Below are 19,411 nucleotides of genomic sequence, written 5' to 3' on the forward strand. Positions count from 1 at the left end.
AACGATTAGCGTTTGTTTTATCTGTGTTGCCCTTTTGCTACCTAACCATCGTAACCATGATGCAGAAGTAGGGAATGTGATGTCATTACTCTTAAAAAAAAAATTCTAGAGGCATTAGTTTGTCAGTTGCCAAGGGTCTTTTATAGCACACTGCATTTCACCTGCTGTAGGTTATTTAGCATATTTTCATAGAATTCTACTGACTCCCAAACATTTAGTTGCTTTACTCTCTGCTCTATAGGTTTTCAGAAACCAAGATGCATTTTAGTGCAGGGAGAAAAAAGGCAAAATTCTGAGCAGTGAAGGGAATATAGGATAAAATGCAGCAAACACTGAAGAGTTTGGCATCACTCCAAAGTCTTATGATGACATGATTTTAGTGCTGCCTTTTGAAATACAGACACTTTGTAAAATAGTCTGATTTTGAGTATGGGTGTTTTTCCTGTGTGTGTATATGTGTTTAGTGTGTGTGTGTGTGTGTGTGTGTGTGTGTGTGTGTGTGTGTGTGTGTTTTAATGGTACCTGTGGAAATTAGAAGAGGGTACTTGATCCCCTGGAACTGGCCTTACAGATGGTTGTGAGTCCCCATGTGATGCTGAGAAGGAAGTCTGTGTCCTCTAAAAGAGCAACAAGTGCTCTTAACTGGTGAGCCATTTCTGTGCCTAATTTCTACTTTTTAAAAGAAACTATTACATACTTCTGTATTGTGCAAAACCTGATACAGAGTAGTTACCAAGATCTCAAACATGACCGTAGCCACCTACAGAGGCTAGGAGTCACAGTTGAAATACTACAGAGACTTTTTAAAAACAAAATGTTGTAGTTTATAAGTTCCTCCAACATCAAGATATATGAAGTTTTAATTTATGTGGTTTCTTTACAACATGGTCCATATCTCATAATAATCGTATTATTTCTGTATATTTTTTTTTACTTCAGATTAGTACAAAATGAACCAAGGGCAAGGATTAATTCCCTAACTTCATTACAAGGGATTGTTGATGTTTTGTACTGTGTCTGCACAAAGGTGATTGTGTTCTAACAAAGGGGGATTTGGGGTTGGGCTCGCATCCACTGGCAGATGTGCACCATCTTTACAAGTGTGTGTCATCCTCACCTGTGGGGAAGAAATCTCGCGGGCAGGTGGGAAGGAGTCTGGTGGCGGGGGTCTCAGCGGCGGGCTTCTCACCCCGCCTGGAAGATCCCACATTCATGCAGCTGTTGGTGGGCAGGTCGGTGGTTGCATCAGCAAGGTTCCAGGGTTCCAGAAGCTGAGAATCTGGCGGAGACAGATCAGGCGAACACGTGGAGTCCGGTTTTCCGGACTTTTATTGTTCATGGAACAGTAAATGGATGTAGGTGGTAGGTGCTTCCCCCCCCTTCCCCCCACCCCTCCCCAAAAGCCAGGGGAGCTTAATTTTATAGGGAGCGGGGGAAAGGGGAGGGAATAACTTAATTAGCTACTCCCCTGGCCTTTTGATAATTCATTAATATTTAAATCTCTGGAGGTGGAGACTTGTTAATCATGCCCTCTACCTGTGTCCTACAAGACTGAAGGTGGAAGGTTAAATGGAGTTACCTCGTCCAAGGCCCAACACTCACCTACGTATTTTATGAGTTAAATTTGTTCAGGCTCATAAGGCTAGACAAGTTCAAGGTCAGGTCTCTGCTTGTGTCACTGTCTAGTGATTAGGTGATATGGCTACAGTACAAAATGACACATTTCAGTAATGTGGTCACATAGCTTAGTTGTCAGTTTGCTTTCTGTCAGTTACGATGTTAGAGGAAACAGGATCCTTTCTCTAAGCAGTTAACCCCATGTCAGTCTATAGTTCATAGCTGAGTTATAGAACTGTCATTTCCACATTTTTGTTGAAATTGGATTTTTAAATGCAAAGGTAACTTGGAGAATCTATAAATAATTCTACCTATTTAAAACGAGTTTTCAAAGCACTGAGATCCAAGGCAAAAGGGACATCAAATGCTTTCAATAATACGCTTTTCTTAGATGTGAAGCCATTTGATAGGAAGGAATGGAAAGTGAGTCTCCTTTACAGCCCGGCTTTAACCTCTCGAATGCACAGTAATGCTAATGGATTAAAATATAGGGCTATGTGACATTGAACTTTGTTGCAATTAAATTCCACAGGTCTGTGCTGCTGATTCCCATAACAAAGGGTCATTTTAATCATCCTTTGAGTTGTGGTGCATTAATCTGTATAATAGCTTGATAAAGAACATTTTATTAATTCACAACTTTTGGGTCAGGATGGGTTGTTTCCCACTTTTCTTACTGATATAATTGAGACCACATTGCAGAATTAATGGTGGAAGAAATAAGATATGCATTGACTGGAAAATGAAAATTATTTCTGATAAGGAACTAAAGCCCTTGATATAACTTCTGGAATTATATCTAATATACTTTGTAACTGTTGTGGAGAGGATCAAACGGGAATTGGCTATGGCCCTTTCTGCTTACTCAGTCTGTTTCTGGTCCCTGCATACAGAGCTTGATTTTACCTGGTATGTATGACAAAACATTTTAGTAATTTTATTTTGAATTTGGTACTGCTAGGTTTGAGAAAGCAATGTGCTTTACTTAAATGTATTTTCCCAAGTACTTTTTCAGTGAGGCCTATAATTCACTAATTCACATTGTTGGAATACATCAAGTAGAACGATGGCCTGATGGGATTTCCTCACATATGCCTCACATCTAGGCCCGTACAAGATTTTAAAAAGGCTTTTTACGTGAGTTACTCTCAAAATTATATTCTGAGATCATATTTTTGGGGGGTCTGAGCTATTATCTGAATGATAAATTCATAGACTAGAATTCTTATTCTCAAGGTCAAACTGAGCAGAATAGGCCTTGATAGTTGTAATGAATTTTGGGCAGAATGACTCCCCAATGTTCATTGTATTTATTTCAGGGCAAGTGAGGTAATGTGCCAAAGATTTTCATTGCACTATCCTTCAAAGCACTGTCATAAAGTAATGAGGTCATATGTGGCTATAATTTCAGCATTGTGGCTAACTTTGGTATCATTTAAACTTACTTAAGCCATTTAAAGTTTCACACTGAAAACATCCTAAAGAGTACTCTTTGGAGACAGGGTCCCATTCCAGATTTAACTTCACCAAATGACTGCACTGGACCTAAAGATCATCAAACTGTTCCAATATTTATTCCTGAGGCACTTAGTTTATGTTTTCTAAATAAACCCCAGCGAATTCTGATTTGGGGCATGATATTGATAGATAATGACAGCTGGCTATATCTGAAATGTAGGTAGGGTTTGATCAGTGAAGTAGAAGCAGGGATACAGTCATATAAGCAACTGATGGTAAATGTTTTTGATTGACCAACTTCAAAAGACTATTCATATTATTTCTAGTGTATTTTCCCCAGAGTTATATAGACGATCATACACTGAACATTGACAATAACCTTATTAGTCACCTTTCAAGTTTGATATTATATTAATTATTTGGCATTATAGTTTTATAATTGGCATGTTAAAAAAATCCAGTAAACCGAAAGATGATATTCATCTATGTTAATGAAAGCAGATATACAAAAATTACCTACATGCTAACTGAATAAAAGTGATTCACATGGTCAGCACTTAAACATGGCATTAGATTTCTTGATTTTATGTAAAAATTAGATTATGTAAAAATTAGATGGAAAATCTCTCATATGCATCTCGCCCATGGATGGTTTAAATATTTTGATGCCCATCAAGTCTATTCATACAGGGAACCATTCTATCATACCCAGTTTTCTCACTTAGAATTGGGTGTAATTGTGATCTATTTTACATGGTTATTGTGTGAAGCCAATTTATGCTTCCGAAAAGAGTGTCTGGTACCCAATAAGTACTCACGTAAGGTGTGGCCATCATCATCATTATATGTAAGCCTATGTGTGACAACAAAAGACAATTTTCTGTTCTTTCATCTGAGAAGTTGGAGCATAATTAAGTGGTCCACCTGGATGTCTACATAGACACATAAATACATAGAATTTTCATCCACATTTGCCAAACAGAGCATGTCTAATCCCCTGAGCATCTATACATGCCTTAAATCTCATATAATTTTAGTTGTAGCAATATGCTCAAATTTCACATTTTTAGAGCATGATAAATTAAATATTATTGATATATGTCCTAGGAACAAATTATTTCATAGCCAGAAGCCTGTCTTCCATATTATTAGATTTTGAGTCAGCTGTGCACATTTGTGACTCTTGGTGTAAAACACACTGTATTACCTGTGGTTGGAGACAGAACCTTTTGAGTTTAGAGAAGGCCAATAACTATTTTCTTACGAGTCTTGCCTTGCGTGTGCCAGCATTTATTGTTTGATTTTTCAAAATTTTATTTTATGAATGTTTGCTTCCATGTGTCCCTCTTCATCAAATGCATGCTGGTGTCCACAAAGACAAAAAGAGCATGTTAGATCCTGTGGAACTGGATGTATAAATGTTTGTAAGCCACTCTTTGGATTCTAGGAGTCAAACCTAAGTCTAATGAAAGAACAGCTGGAGCACTGAACTGCTAAGCTATCTATTTCTCCATCTCGTACCAGCATTCATTTTGTACAAAGTAAATTTTACCAGTTTGTTTTTACTGTATCTTTTCCAGCACAAAAACCAAGCATAATAGTTTTGCTGCTCAATCTACATAAGTCCTTTAATTTTGTTTACCAGGATAAGATTGTGTTTGTCCTCAGGTACACATTCCATGTCCAATTTCACCTCAGATACATGCCCCTTTCTTCACAAGCAATTAAACAAAAGTTCTTTCCAAAAAGCCACTAAAAATTGAGCACTTTCCTCAAAAGTCACCCAAGACAAATAGAAGCTACTTCTCAATTAGTCTCTATAAAATAACTTTGCATTGTTTTGATATCAATTCTCATATCATTAATGAGATTTTCTTCCAAGGAAAGACAATGAAAAGCAATAAATTACTTAAACATTAATTTTAGATTTTCTTTTTTCTTAGAAATATAAAAAGTATGTATGTATGTATATGTGTGTTTTCTTTCCTTCATGATATTAAAATTTATTCTTACCTACCCTACTGACCATGTCACCTGTCTATATACTTATTCCTCAGAGGTAAATTTAGAAAAAGTTAACTCAGTGGTTAAAAAAAAAAAAAATCAAGAGTCTCTTCCAAATTGCTTAATGAAAGAGGTAAGCTGAGCCAGACATGGAAATGAGTGACAACAACTTCTTAGAATAGGTAAATCAAAGTTATTCATTAGATTCCATGTCTGCAGACTTCAGAGAATGTAAGTAATTTAAATGATCCCATAATAAAATGGTGACATCTTCTATAAAATATAATATTTTCGCATTTAGATAGCTTTGACAGGTTACTAATTGTGTCATGTATCTCCCATGAGATCAGGCTTTTGTGCATCAAGCTGTGCTTCTTCCTTAAACAGGATACGATGCAATATTGGCCTTTTAAAGAATTTTATTACTGTAGGAAATTATGTGGGCTTCCTGTGAAGGTCTAATGGCCAGTGTTTATACTCTGGTTCTTGCAAATCAGTTTAACATCTTACCTGAGATTAAGCAAGTGTTTGAAAATCACAATGAAGAGTCAGTTGAGCTGATCTGCTGCAGGAAAGGTGAACAAAGTATATCAGGTTCTCCCCAGTCTTGGATTAATTTCTCCTCTAAGACATCAAGAAGTTGGTTGTTTATGGTTTTGTTTTTGTTTTTTTGTTTTTTTTTTTTTCTGTTTGTCACTTTTCCCTTAAGCTGCTTAAGGAGATATCTAGAAAACGCAGAAGCATCCGTTATGGAAGAGAAGTTGAATTAAAGCCATATATTGCTGCTCACTTTGATGTCCTTCCCACTGAGTTCACCCTGGGGGATGACAAACATTATGGTGGATTTACAAACAAACAACTCCAAAGTGGACAAGAATATGTCTTCTTTGTATTAGCAGTGATGGACCATGCAGAGTCTGTAAGTTAATTATGATGGCCTCTGTTTCCTACTCCTTTTCATTTTTACAACTGTGCATGTGTATTTGGGTATGTGCCTTCATATACCTCATGTATTTCTCATCAGATATCATTAATGGAAGTAAAACATTGAGCTGCTTGTCCTTCTGGCATTACTGAACGTTCTGTATGATATTATATTATAAATAAGATAGAATCTCAGATGAAGGAATTTCCCATGTGAAGTACCAAGTTGATAGAACATAAGTTTTCAGACTTTTCTATGTAACACACTGTGTAGCATTCCCTCCATAATCTCTAAGACCCCCCCCCCGTCTCCCTCCCTCCCCCCTGTCTCTCTTTCTCTCTCAATCTCTCTCTCTTTGTTTAAACTGATTTGCATTTTTAAAATACTGTTTTAAAGTTACGTGATCCTAGAGACATTAGCTCATATGGTTTAGTAGGAAGCAAAAATAGCATGTTTGAAAACATGGACTAGGGTAGTTATTTAACTAATTCTCCTGTAACCATGAGTACACAGTGCTTCTATCCAGCTTCACCAGACAGTGAATTTAGGGAAAGGTGAGTACAACCAGCCTATTCAATTATAGAAAGTATGAGTGACTTTATCAGTGAAAATCCAAGAAAGTTACAGAATAATTCAATAAGAGCAAGAATTTGTAAGGTACTCTAATAATGAGTTGTCTTGTTTTATGTAATTCATCTACCTCCTATGTCATTTTATGCTTCAGTTGCTCTGAATGCTTTAAATAAAAGAAAAAGGGGGAGAAACAGTAGACTGGAAGGAAGGTAGATGTTTAAAGTGGCAGTTCACATTAACATTTAATAGATATATGCCTAACTGTGTCCTAATCAAGACTTATATCTGACAGGCCTGACAAGTGAGTTGAGCTGTTCTCTTTATATGAGAAGCCCACAATTTATGAAAGGTCTGTGTATCAGGTGCTCTTCTGTACAGCAAGACCTATCTTCAGATGACTAGAGAAATTATCCCATGGAAAAATCAGAACACAAAAATAGCCTCATTTACCTTTGGGTGTAAATGTCATTTGATTGTCTTTCAATACATCAGGATGTTCTCTCTTATCTAGTTGAATCTTTTAAAGTAAAGTATCAGGGGGATGGAATGTTAGAAATTATTTTTTCTTTAAAAATGAAATAGATACTTGAGAGGAAATTTTTTTTTATATAATTCTAGGAATGTTTCAGATGATGCACTTAAAACACTTAGGTAAACCACAAATTTAGCAAAGGCATCTCACCCAATCCTGCAGAATGATGATAATGCCTTCCTTGGGCACTATGGAGTCTGCTGTCTCCCAAGCATTCCCATTCATGTCCAGATGTCTCCTCACTGATGAAATCTGCATTCCTCTAATTTTGTCATCTCACTATCCCAAATTACCATCTCCTGGGGCATGGGTAACTCTCATGTTCTGCTTTCTTGAAGAAAAAAAAATGACTGTTTTTTCCAATAGATGTCAATTGCCAATAACTTTTCATCTAGGGGTAGGGCATTGTTTCCCATTAATTTCTACCATGCTGTGATTTTATCTTGTTTGAGATTCTATAGGTCTTTCACTGCTGAGTTGATATGTCTGGAAAACACTCATTCCTTGTAGTCATCCACTATTGTAAGACTCTGGCGAGCCTTAGCTTACCAGGGACCCACTGAATGAACCCCGGGAAGACAAGAATCAATGCAAAAGGCAAGAGGAATTTATTGTTCCAACGTGTTGGAGTCATCCCGCACCCAAAGGAGTAATGGCGACCCCAGACAGTCCATTTGGCAAGTTTTTAATACAGTTTTTAGGGCAGCAGTCATTAGGCACAATGTGATTGGCAGAACAGTGTGACCTTTTTAAACTGATTTGTCTTTTGGGAATAAGGTGACAAGAACCTCCCTTGTCTGTAGGTGGCAAAGGTTGGTCCATCCTGTGGAATGTGTCTACCTGCTCTGAGCCTTCCCCACCCACAGGTGGGTTCCCTCCCCTGTGGTCTGAGGAATGTTAATCAGCTTTTCCCTTCTAGGGGGAGCAAGTGTCCCCCGAGGAATGTTAATTAGCCTCTTCCATCTGGAGAGACAAGTGTCCCATGACATTTCCAAAGTTCTTCAACTGACCTCTTCATTATCGCTAAGTCTTTCAGTTTTTCATGGTAGATGCTGAGCCTTGAGGAGAGGGGATATAATTGATATATATGTCCCATTTAGGGCTAGTATCTTGCATACTGACCAGTCATGGGTCCTTATGTTAATCACCTCCTACTAGAAAAAGAAGTTTCTCTGATGAGAGTTGAGAGATGCACTAATACATCTATCTAGGTTCTCACCTAGGGCCTAAGGGCTTTTTTTCCCCATGAGATCTTGATCCCAACTATGATCCATTATGTTAACAGTATAGTCCCATGTGCTTTGGAAAGCCCATCTTTACATTTCCATTTTGACTGAACATTTTGATTATTACCTCAACAGCATAATCAGCTGTTTGCTCACTTATATCAATTAAGATTAGCCAACAAAATGGAAGGGATCTTACCAAAACAAACACATAAAGAATCAGGTTTCTTTGGTATATAAGCTCAATCTTCAGTTCTTTATGCAAATTATTATGTAATATATGTAATATTTGCAGATCATGTATATATGTACACATATACATATATATCCATGCTCCAAAACTTCCTTTTTCCTCTTTCTCTTGCTTTCAGTTACATCTCAGAAAGTTCAAATAATATACTGAGTTTTCATCTGTTTGATAAATAGAAGATCTTGAATGTCTTTTTAACCTCTCTTCTGGGAAGTAAATAAAATAGAAAGCAATAGTAAAGTTCAGTATGCAGTGGAGCGTGTTCTCTGCTGGTTTGTTGATCTTGTACTTGTACAGTGAAAATTTATAAAAATCATTTTATAAAATGTATATAGGCTTTTCTTTAGGCCTCACTTTAAAGGACATGGAAATTTTTCTCTGAAGCAAGCTAAAAATGTAGACTGGCTGGTTTCAGGAACCACCAGCTAACAAAAAGGGAAGAGAGGAATGCAAGTCATCTAGGTGGTGCTGAGAAACTAATGACCACGATGACAGGGCAGGGCCGTGTCCGGAGCAACTGAGAAATAGTTGAGCAAGTGACAGGGCAAGGCCACAATGACAGGGCAAGGCCACAGTGACATGGCAAGACCACATTTTTGACAATGAGTATACAGAGTGTTTTCCACATGATCCTGACTCACTTAGGTTGGGTTCCTCTGGAATTTTCCGCTATTTTTATGTTATGTTTCCTTAGCAACCCCTCACCCCCTCCTCACTCCCCTGGCTTGTGGTTTTCCCCTTTTAAAAAGCCCCTCAGCCAGCCAGTATTTGTCAATTAAGCTCCTGCATGGGCAAAGGAATTGACCATTAGCCAGCTAACTCTCCCGAATAAAGCCTCTGCTGTTTGCATCCAGATTCAGTGTCTTGTGAGTTTTTGGGTGGCCATGACTTCCAGAGACTTGAGTAAGGGTCTCCCCTGAGAGGCGGTCTACATACTGAAATTCAAAATATGTGCCTTAAGTAAGTTTGTGACAAAGAGGGTAAAAACTTAACTAAATTTGCTTATCTTGAACAAATTATATCCATTCATGTCTTAGCATTCTCAACCTCTTGAAAAGATGAGGGTTTTTTTTTTTTTTTGATTGTCTCATTTACTTTATTCAGCAAAAATTTGTTGAAAACTTTCTAAATACAATGTAGACTGCTAGCCACTGTGAACAAATAAACACAAATAGCATGTATATCCCAAATCTTCCAGGAATTTACTTTCATCTCAGAGGACAAAATATATGTACATAATCTTTAAAGACAGAATCTCATGAACGTCATTAAACAAGAAGTGAATGACTAAATAAAATTGTTCTGTTCTTATCCAGTGCTTGTTAGGATTAAATTCCTCCAGTAAACAAGGCAGTGGGTAAGCAGGTCCTTAGACAGTAGTTGTATTTTAGGAGCTAAATGTTATAGAACTTGCAAATATGTTAATTAGCTGGGATAGAACATTTAGGATGCAGCAACAAAACTCACTGTGATAGAATTGTTAAATATGGTAAGGATGTTTAAAGTAAACGTGCTAAGGCTTCTGGTAACTATGGTAAGGTATCCAGATTTCCTAGAGGAATTAACAGAAAGCTTTTCAAAGGCTTTGCAGTTCCAAGTTAGGATGATAACTTCAGTAGTAGTTCTAATTAGTAAAATGCAGACTTTGGGTATGGACAAGAGAGAACTAATGAGGTTCTAAAGAAAAAATGGTGTCTTTGAGACCAACAGTTTGACCTTAGGTTACTAACAAAATCAAACCTAGAGTCTCCTCTCACAGTGAAAACTTAAGGAAATGGGAGTCAAAACAAAGGGAAAGGAAGCTCTTCATTTGAAACTGAATGCCCAGGCAACTGAAAGTGAAAGTCTTTGTTATTCGGATAGTTAAGACCAGGTATCTCCTGGCCTTATAAAGAACAAAAAGAACAGAACTGAAGAATGCTGGACCAGAATGTCAGCCAGTGAGTTCACAGGACTCATGCAATTTGAAAGATTAGGAAGGATCTGGTGAAATACAGAATCAGGAATGTCAGGAAGGGAGTTAGTTATTAAGTCTTGCTCAACTGAGGCAAGTCTAAAAGATACTTCAAACCCAAGGTCTGAAGAAAGACAATTAGTAAATGAGAAAATAACAGTACAAGTCACAGTTATAAGTCAAAACAGATGCATAATCAAAAGAAGACACCTGCAGCCAGTGGGTGTAAATTGACTTATAGACTAGAAAAATAAAACAAAGAACTTAAAAGGGCAGAGTCAAGAAAATGCTTCATTTTAAATGGGACAAAATAGACAGAAATAGGACATTACAGAAATAAAGCCTATTCTTTATAAAGTAACTGAGTTTTGAAGATATGTGATAGAGTTCCTTTTAATTGATTGGCTCTCATAAATTTAAATAGAAGCTACTAAATCCCTCTAAATTCGAATCATTTTTGTTTCCAAAAGCTGCGTAATCAAATACATTCATCTTAATATCTAATTTAAATATTAGCAGTCTCCTTTGTAACTGTAGACTTAAATACCCTGAAAATGTAGAGTGCTGAGAAAGGCTGGTGTGTTCTAACTTTGCATTAGACACTAGTTTGTTTTCCTAAAGAAATGTTTGCCATTTCTGTGGGAAAGTTCTGTAACTTCACGACATGGATTGTCTCATGTCTAAGATCTTGGAACTACAGTGGTTCTGATTTCAGAGTGTTCCTGCTTACTTACTGGAATGTTTCCTTAGGTTCTCACAGTCCTAACTCAAAAACCTGTAAAATATCCTGAAAACAATTAAAATTGTTTGGATTTCAGATCACCAAGACTCACAGTTTTTGGACTACTACTATTTCAGTTCTACTATCTTTATTTTTATATAGCAATTAAAATATTACTACAGTGTAAATGCTCACTGAATGATTTTTAATGCTTTTTAAAAATCTTTATTTTGACATTATTATAATTACATTATTTTTTCCTCTTCCTTTCAACCCTCAATGTTCTCCTCTTGCTCTCTCTCAAATTCATGACCTCATTTCTTTCATTGTTTTCAAGTGTGTGTATGTGTATGTGTGTATTCTAAATATAGAACTACAACCTCCTCAGTTTAATGTTACTTGTATGAATATGTTTTCAGAGATGACCACTTGATATAGAATGTCCATTTGGTATTGAATGACCAATTTGTGTGCTCTTTCCTAGAAAATATGATTTCTCCCCCTCTCAACATTCCTTAGTTACTTTTAATACTTTTTACAGAGTAGAAGCCTTTTAAGATTCCCCCTTCTCCATTAACATGCCTATTGGTATCATCTTTGTTCATTCGGGTCTTGTATTAGACAGCTATATTACTAGAATTTTTATAAATGGAGTTTCTCTGCCATTTTAAGGGAACACTGTCTCATAAAAACTTCCTGTTCCTCTGGCTATTACACTAATTCTGCTCCCTCTCTAACAGTGATCCCTGTGTTTTAGGTGCAGGCATAGTGTTGCAGACGTATCAGTTGAAACTGTTATAGAAACTCCTTCAAAATCTGTGGCTTCCCTAGCTGCACATTATTGGCTAGGTTTTCAGTACCAGGTGTGTTTCTCTCTTTGTGAAGATGTCTTAAGTCCAATTCGAGTGTTGTTGGTAACTACCAAAGTACCTCTGCTACTACTGTACCCTTAGAGGTATCATGCCATGTTGGTTCCTGTGGTTCATAGGCATCACATCTGAGTGGGAATATTGATTATTTCCCTCCCTTAGAAACTTCTGGTACTATGAATATTATTCTTCAAGGACTAGAGTTTCAGGTCAGATCCAGCTCATGTACTCCGAGTCTCATGTCTTTAGTGCATGTTATCTTTAGAAATTGGAACATACAGTCCACCTCTAAGAGGTATCCAAGGGCAACAGCAGTAGCCTGTTCAGGGAAATTCCTGAATAACCATCAGGAAGAACTCAAAAGAAGGCTTCTTATGACTGTTGTTGGGGATTTTCTTAGAAAGACTAACTAAGCTTGCTCATTGGTATTTTAGATTGTATAAAATTATATTTGTAAATTCTATGAATAAAGTACATTTGAAGTCATTTATACCATTTAAAATGATTTTGTTATAGATTTCTCATTTCTATCATTGTAAAATATCCTTCTTCATCTCATATATGCTTGTTTTCATTTGCTTCCTTTTAACCCATCCCTGTTTTCCCAGTATTTCCCCAGCAATATGATATTATCCGCCTGTCATCAAATACATATCATAATTTTTTTCTCTCATCTTAGTGCTTAAGATGCCCTTCAGAAAGACATTATCTAACTAAAATGGACTCTGCTTATCCTCAGAAGATGTATGCAACCAGCCCATACTCCGACCCTGTTGTGTCAATGGATCTGGATCCACAGCCAATCACAGATGAAGAGGAAGGCTTGATATGGGTCGTAGGTCCTGTCCTTGCGGTGGTGTTTATCATCTGTATTGTGATTGCTATTCTTCTTTATAAAAGGTAGGACTGCTCTATATTTTAATTGTGACTTTGAGGACTACCTTGACTTAGTAGAATAAGTTATATTTTTGTGGTTGTGTGGTAGATATTATATATTTGAAGACTGCCCAGTAACTATTATTGGAAAACATGCTTTTGTCATGCCTAAAGCAAGCTGAGATGATTAAGCTAATGGTATGGTTTTTTATTGTAAACATCCACTCTCTCGGCTTCCATCTTCTGTGATGCACTGTGATGACCAGTTTTCATGATTGCTAGATATTAGTACAACCTAAACAGCCCATTCTATGTAAGCTTTAATTTGGTTTTTAGATGTTCAGATTTCATAAATCTAATGTGCACCTGGGATAAAATGTTTCCCTATAGTTATCTCTTATGATTTAGCAAATACAACTGGATGGTTCAAGAATTTTTACAAAAAGAAAAGAAGAATGAATTCTTTCCATTTTTTTCTGAATCTTATTCCAAATATTCACTATTAAATTTACATCAGTGTTTAAGAAGGGATGATCAGAAAGTGTTGACTTCTAATTGAAACAAATTGTAACCACAGTCCTCATATATGTCTCAGTATCACCCTAATTAGCATCTTGTCATTTCTACCCTTATTCCCTTGTACTTATGTTCATAGAATAGGCTTGTTTTTTTCTTCATCATCTCTGACCCTTCTCTGACAAACTCTTTAAGGATCAATTCTATTCATTCCAACATGAAGAGAAAGTTGAAATGATTAAAGACAAAGCAAACCTCATAATCATGATTCATTAAGTTGCCTATTCTATCTTGGGGTTAAGAAGAAGAAGATAAATATGCCTAGTTATCCATTCAGATCACTGCCACCATGAAATTGATTAAGCTTTAAAATAATAGAGAATCAGTGGTCAATGACAGAATCTGCTCTTAGTTGATGGTTTGAGCCTTGTCATATCAATCCTCATCTTACCAATGTACATCTTATGTAGGCTGTTGTATTTTCTCACCTCTCTTCTGTATAAGACACAAAAGTAGGAGAAAGGTGATGTTCGTGTATTCTATGCTATTTATGAATCCTATGTAAGCCAAAGCTGCAGTTGGTTCTCCTCCCTGTATGTCAGTTACAGGTAATAACGTAAAAGACAGAATAAATTTTATAAAAATTCAAGTTACACCTTGGGGGTAGTGGCAAACACCTTTAATTCCTGCACCTTGGAAGCAGAGGCAAGCAGGCCAGCCTGATTTACAGTGCAAGTTCTAGGACAGCCAGAGAAACCGTGTCTTAAAAAAAATAAAATCCAAATTAAACTTCTTATTATTATCTGGATGATACTTATCCAAATGGTCACATCCTACACTGGAATTTGGCCATTAAAACAACAACATCAAAAAAAAAAAAAAAACAACAAAAACATCAACAAAAATTAAAAACTTGTTCAAGGTTCATGTCTAGCCCAGATCATGTGACATTTCTTATATTCAAAATGAACAGAATGTAAGAATCATTTTCATGTCATGTTTTATTATGATATGTGAGGCAATTAGTAAGTAATCCTATTGTATGTATAAGTTAATTATATAAATGTATAAATTATGAGCCATAACCTTGATAAGTTTTTAAAACTATAATTACATTTTTCTTGATTCATCTGCATATGCTTGAAAAACCCAGCTCATTTGTAATTTTCCTTAATCCTGCAAGAGGAAGTATCTTATTTAGGTTTCATGACTCTGTTAAACGAGTTGCATTTTTGTATGTGCACTTGTGAGCATCGTCTAATGTGATTGTTGGAAAATGCATACATCCTCGAATGCTAAGTATATTTAGCTAGCCATCTGAAGGCCATGGAGCATTTCTTAAATAGAAATGCTTGCTTCAGCACTAAAACATGTTCCTGACTTGAAATTTAAGTAGACCCAACAACCTTCTTCATTTTCATGAGGCAGTTCAAGAGGAAGTCTGTACTCATTGAATGGTGTCTTTTATAGCTTAGATACTGAGCAAAGTTAATTATATAATATGTACTTCACTCCCTCTTTCATATATATATATATATACATATATATATACATATATATATATATCATTGATAATGACTCAAAATGAAAGTATTGTTGCTATTACTATAATTAAGAAAATATTAACATTTTATATTCTTATGCAAATGATGTTTAAAAAACTCAATGGCATAAGCAAGAACTGGGCCACACTGAGATACACCTGTCCCCAGCATAATCACTTGTGAAAGAGTCAGTCGCAGTGGATGGGTTGCCATATTAATAAGTGTATTTTACCCAGCGACTTGAGGCGTTGAGACGTTCTCTTAATAATTATATTGATGTGGGAAAAGGACACTATTTTATGTTACTCTATTAATTTGAATTTTTTATTCTCTTAATTTTTATATCTAGAATACACTGATAACCAGTGACAAAAGTATCACTGAAACTTTGTAAGGGCTCTAAACCATGTACTGACTCTGAAGAATATTAACCTACAATTGGTAGATTTACAGTGTTACAAATACTACTTACTAGAATTTCTTTGCAAAGATTTTCATAATTCATTTATCCAGTGACTCAACATATAAATTCATAAATGTGATGCTAACAAAGCCTAGGAAAATACTGGGATATAAATCAGGAGCCCTGTGGTCAAGGTCAACTTCTGCAAATGAAGGGCTAGAAAGTCCTTATTTCTAACACCACAAACGTCATTATTTACAAAGAAAATAAATGAACTAGAGAAGTGAGCTTTTTAAATAATACTATTCCATAATCTGAGAACATAAAGAGGTAATAGGAATGGTCTTATATTATTTCTACTTTATATATGTATATGTGTGCGTCTAATAGTGATGTATATACCCAGCTTCCCATAATCCATCCACCACTGACAGTTACAATTCATCAGGCCACTAATTTCTTCTATATCCATCTACTCTATACAGCTGCATATATAAACATATTAATTAGTTCTAATATGTCCTGAAAATTATTTATATAGAAAGTAAATATTTTAACATATTAACTTGATGAGAAAATATCTCAAGATGATAGTAGATTTTTCTGTGTGCCACAGTGTAGGAAATAACCTGCAGAATATGAGGCAAGAGAAATACAAGGCATACTATAACCAGTAGTAGTATCTTTGGATATGCTAGTGCTAGTTGTAGCCCATGAAGTAAGACAATTTCATCCTTGTTCTCTGTTGCTTATGTGTGTAAATCATGAGGTAGATCAGAAGAAACAACTAATTTTAGCTTTTCCAGCTGCTCTACTGTTTTAGCACCAACTTGCAGGTATTTCTAAATGACCATCAGTATATCATTACAGCCATTATACATCATAAAGAAATCTAAGTCAATACCCAGAACAGAGTTAAGGCTGCTTGTCTCTGCCTCCCAGCACACAGCAGCCTACCCTGCCTGGAGTCCCGTTCTTCATTCCTGGCCACTCCTATCTTGATCATCTCCTTTTATGACTAAGCTCCTTCCTCCCCCCCCCCCCCCCGTTAGGCTATCCTTTGGCCTCTTTCTATGGGCTTGAAGTTCTAGTTATTGATGATAGAACTGTTGCATTTCTATAATTGCCCATTATCCTGACTCTTATTTCTCATTGTCATCCAAGTACCCAAAACAGAGCTACATTGAATAAATGCCCTTATACATGTTCAATAATATTAAAGTTATTTTCCTCCACCTGTTTATTCTATTACTATCAGTTTCATCTTGGCCTATGATATGAATTTGCCTGATTTTCAGGCCTTCAAAAGTAGATGTTTAAACAGAGCTGAATACACGTTCAGCCATATTAAGCCGTCTGGTAGAAGTGTTCTGTTAGTTAACTCTCCATCCTTTCATGTAAATTCTCAAGAAGGCTTTCTCTTCCACCTGGAGATTACCTACACCTCAGTCTCTGATGAACTCATTGGTTAAAAAGTACAGGTTGGGTTTTTTACTTGTTTGACTGTTTGTTATTTTTGAATTCAGGACGCTAGGTAAATCACTTTACATTTAAGAATAGAAAGAACTAAACAAAGTAATTGTCATCATTGTCATCATTCACTGTGTTTGTTTATACAGATAAATGTGATTTTTTAATTTTCTTTCTTTGAGCAGTGGACTGCCTTGTCTGTAGTACCCGTTGTCTACAACACAAATCACTTTATCTGTTGCCTCCAAATGAATATTGTTCAGGTTACTTCTTTCTGGAAAACATTTGCATATTTTAATAGTCAATATATCATCACAGGTGGAGGCACCTATGAGTGACCATTGGATGTGATTGCAAAAAGTAGCACCCTCGTGAGGAAATGTCTTGTCTTTTCAATGGCTAGTATCAAGATGCTCCCGTGAGTTAGCTGTAAGAAAGGGTCATGCACATTGGATTTATAATCACAAGTATTATGTTTTCCAAGACTTAAAATGTAATTCATCCATTATTATAAAAAAGATTCATGATTGCCTTACTTTTTAAGAGGTGTTGGAAAAATTATTTCTGCTACTGTATTTCATTGTTCAAATTTCAATGTTCCAATGTTCAAAATTTTACATAGATCAATGCAATTTACAGAATTTCATATCAGTAAAGTAATGAACATACTTCTTAGCAGAAGACTTTATGGTTATGAAATTCTGTTGTATTTTCATTAAGAACATTAGTTGTTTTCCTGAGTTCTTAAGAATTGAATATCTTGGTCATCATAAACTTGCTGTATTAATTAAGTTTTGCAGCAATTTTTGATAAATAGTAAATAAACGTGCCATTAAAAGCCATGCATTCTTTATTCAGTGATAGTCTCATGGCCTCTCTTTACTCATGACTAAAGGCCTGTAAACATTTTGATGCACTATTGTTTAATAATACGTTATGTGTCTCTGCTTGTGAGCACTACTTTTGAAAACTTGGTTGTCATGGTTACTATTGTTACCATTGGCCAACTAACATTAAGCCTTTCTTTTTTTTTTTCTTTTTTCTTTATTTTATTTATTTATTTTGTGCTGCATTAAATGGAGCAGTAAACCTGACAGGTGAGGAATAGAGACTAAACCCTTTCCATGCTCAGTAGGGAAAAACTAAGATAAAGGTAGCCTTGAATTGATGGTCCCACCTAGCAAGTGGAAGCTGGACAGAGCCTACATACAGGTGACAATTTGGATACTAAAATGATGGTGAGGGAAGTATTTTGTCTTTATGAGAAGAAAACAATGTATTTCATTAACACTAACTTTAGAAACTAGTAGAGCAAGTCTCTGAGTTTCGTGTTCAGGGGTAAATGAGTATTTGTGTGTATTAATGTGTCTGCAGATTGGAAATGTGAGTTGTCCTTTAGACCTTTTGTTTTGTTTGTTTGTTTGTACCTTTTAGTGAGCACTCTTAACAAATCCAATATTACCTCCATGTCACCCAGCCCTGATTAGCAATAACGGTAATATTAATAGCTAAAATATACTTAATGATGAATCCAGACTGCTTTCTCGTTTTTAACTCATGTACACACACCTATGCAAATGCACACATATCTCTTGATGGAAATACTCGATTAAAATTCAACTAAAAGAAGTATCTCAGAGGTTACTGCTGTCCTCCCCACAGTACACTCAGTGGCCTTTGGTGTGTGGTACTTGTGACAAAAACCCTGGAATCATTATTCCCCAAGGACTTTACAGAAATATAACTTCCAAATTATCACCTGGGATGACTGAATCTAAAGGTCCCAGCTTTGACACAGCATCTTATGTTTTAAAGACCTCTCACAGCTGGTGTTTGTACACACTTAACTTTGAGAATCACTGTGATACTTTCTCTAAGATCGCACTGTGCTGGCCAGAAGGCCTGGATAAAATTTCATGGCAGGACTGTTAAAAACTCTAGGGGAAGGTCATCTTTTGTAGACACCATGAGTAGCCATTAATACAGCAGAAAAGTTGAAACAATTTTGTGTCAGCCCAAACACACAGCACTTTGAAGCTACTTCTTGTTCTCTGGTTCCCTTGTAACTATGCAGGCACTTTACAGTTTATACTTCCTTCCTGTTGTACTTGTGCTAGAGAGTCTGACCGAAACATAAGACATCATCTTCTTTTTCATCCCTGAAAGAAATGAGAAATTGGTTTGTTAGCTGGTACTCATTAAGATCAATTTGAGCATGTAATTAGGGACATGAAAACAGCAAAGTCTGAACTTTCTTTAAGTACTAAGAATAAAGCTTTTATAGAAGGAGTTGAATTCAAAACCTGTTTCCAGACTGTGAATACAATCTTCTAAGCAAATTTAGTTTGCTCTGGCAAACTAAATTTACATGGCTCCTCAATGGGAGCCATGTAAATGGGAATGTCATGTGACATTTGGTTTTCGCTTAATTACACAATTTTCTCTGTATGGCATATACTTGTCATTTTAAGAA

The 19,411-nt window shown here is 36.0% G+C and overlaps 1 protein-coding gene across 33 annotated transcripts in view; it reads left to right on the forward strand.

Annotated features, from left to right (window-relative positions):
• The window catches only part of Ptprd (protein tyrosine phosphatase receptor type D), a 1,324,101-nt gene that overhangs the window by 1,187,416 nt on the left and 117,274 nt on the right, over positions 1-19,411 (forward strand). For 21 of the 33 annotated variants that reach the window (XM_076934732.1, XM_076934730.1, XM_076934744.1 and 18 more), the window contains 2 exons: positions 5,789-5,998; positions 12,869-13,029. In XM_076934732.1, the coding sequence (XP_076790847.1) occupies positions 5,789-5,998; positions 12,869-13,029 (371 nt within the window). The remainder of the gene's footprint in view (positions 1-5,788; positions 5,999-12,868; positions 13,030-19,411) is intronic. The other 12 variants (XM_076934736.1, XM_076934737.1, XM_076934742.1 and 9 more) reach the window with 1 other exon arrangement.

This window comes from Arvicanthis niloticus, chromosome 5 (genome assembly GCF_011762505.2).
Source record: "Arvicanthis niloticus isolate mArvNil1 chromosome 5, mArvNil1.pat.X, whole genome shotgun sequence".
Classification (NCBI taxonomy): Eukaryota; Metazoa; Chordata; class Mammalia; order Rodentia; family Muridae; genus Arvicanthis; species Arvicanthis niloticus.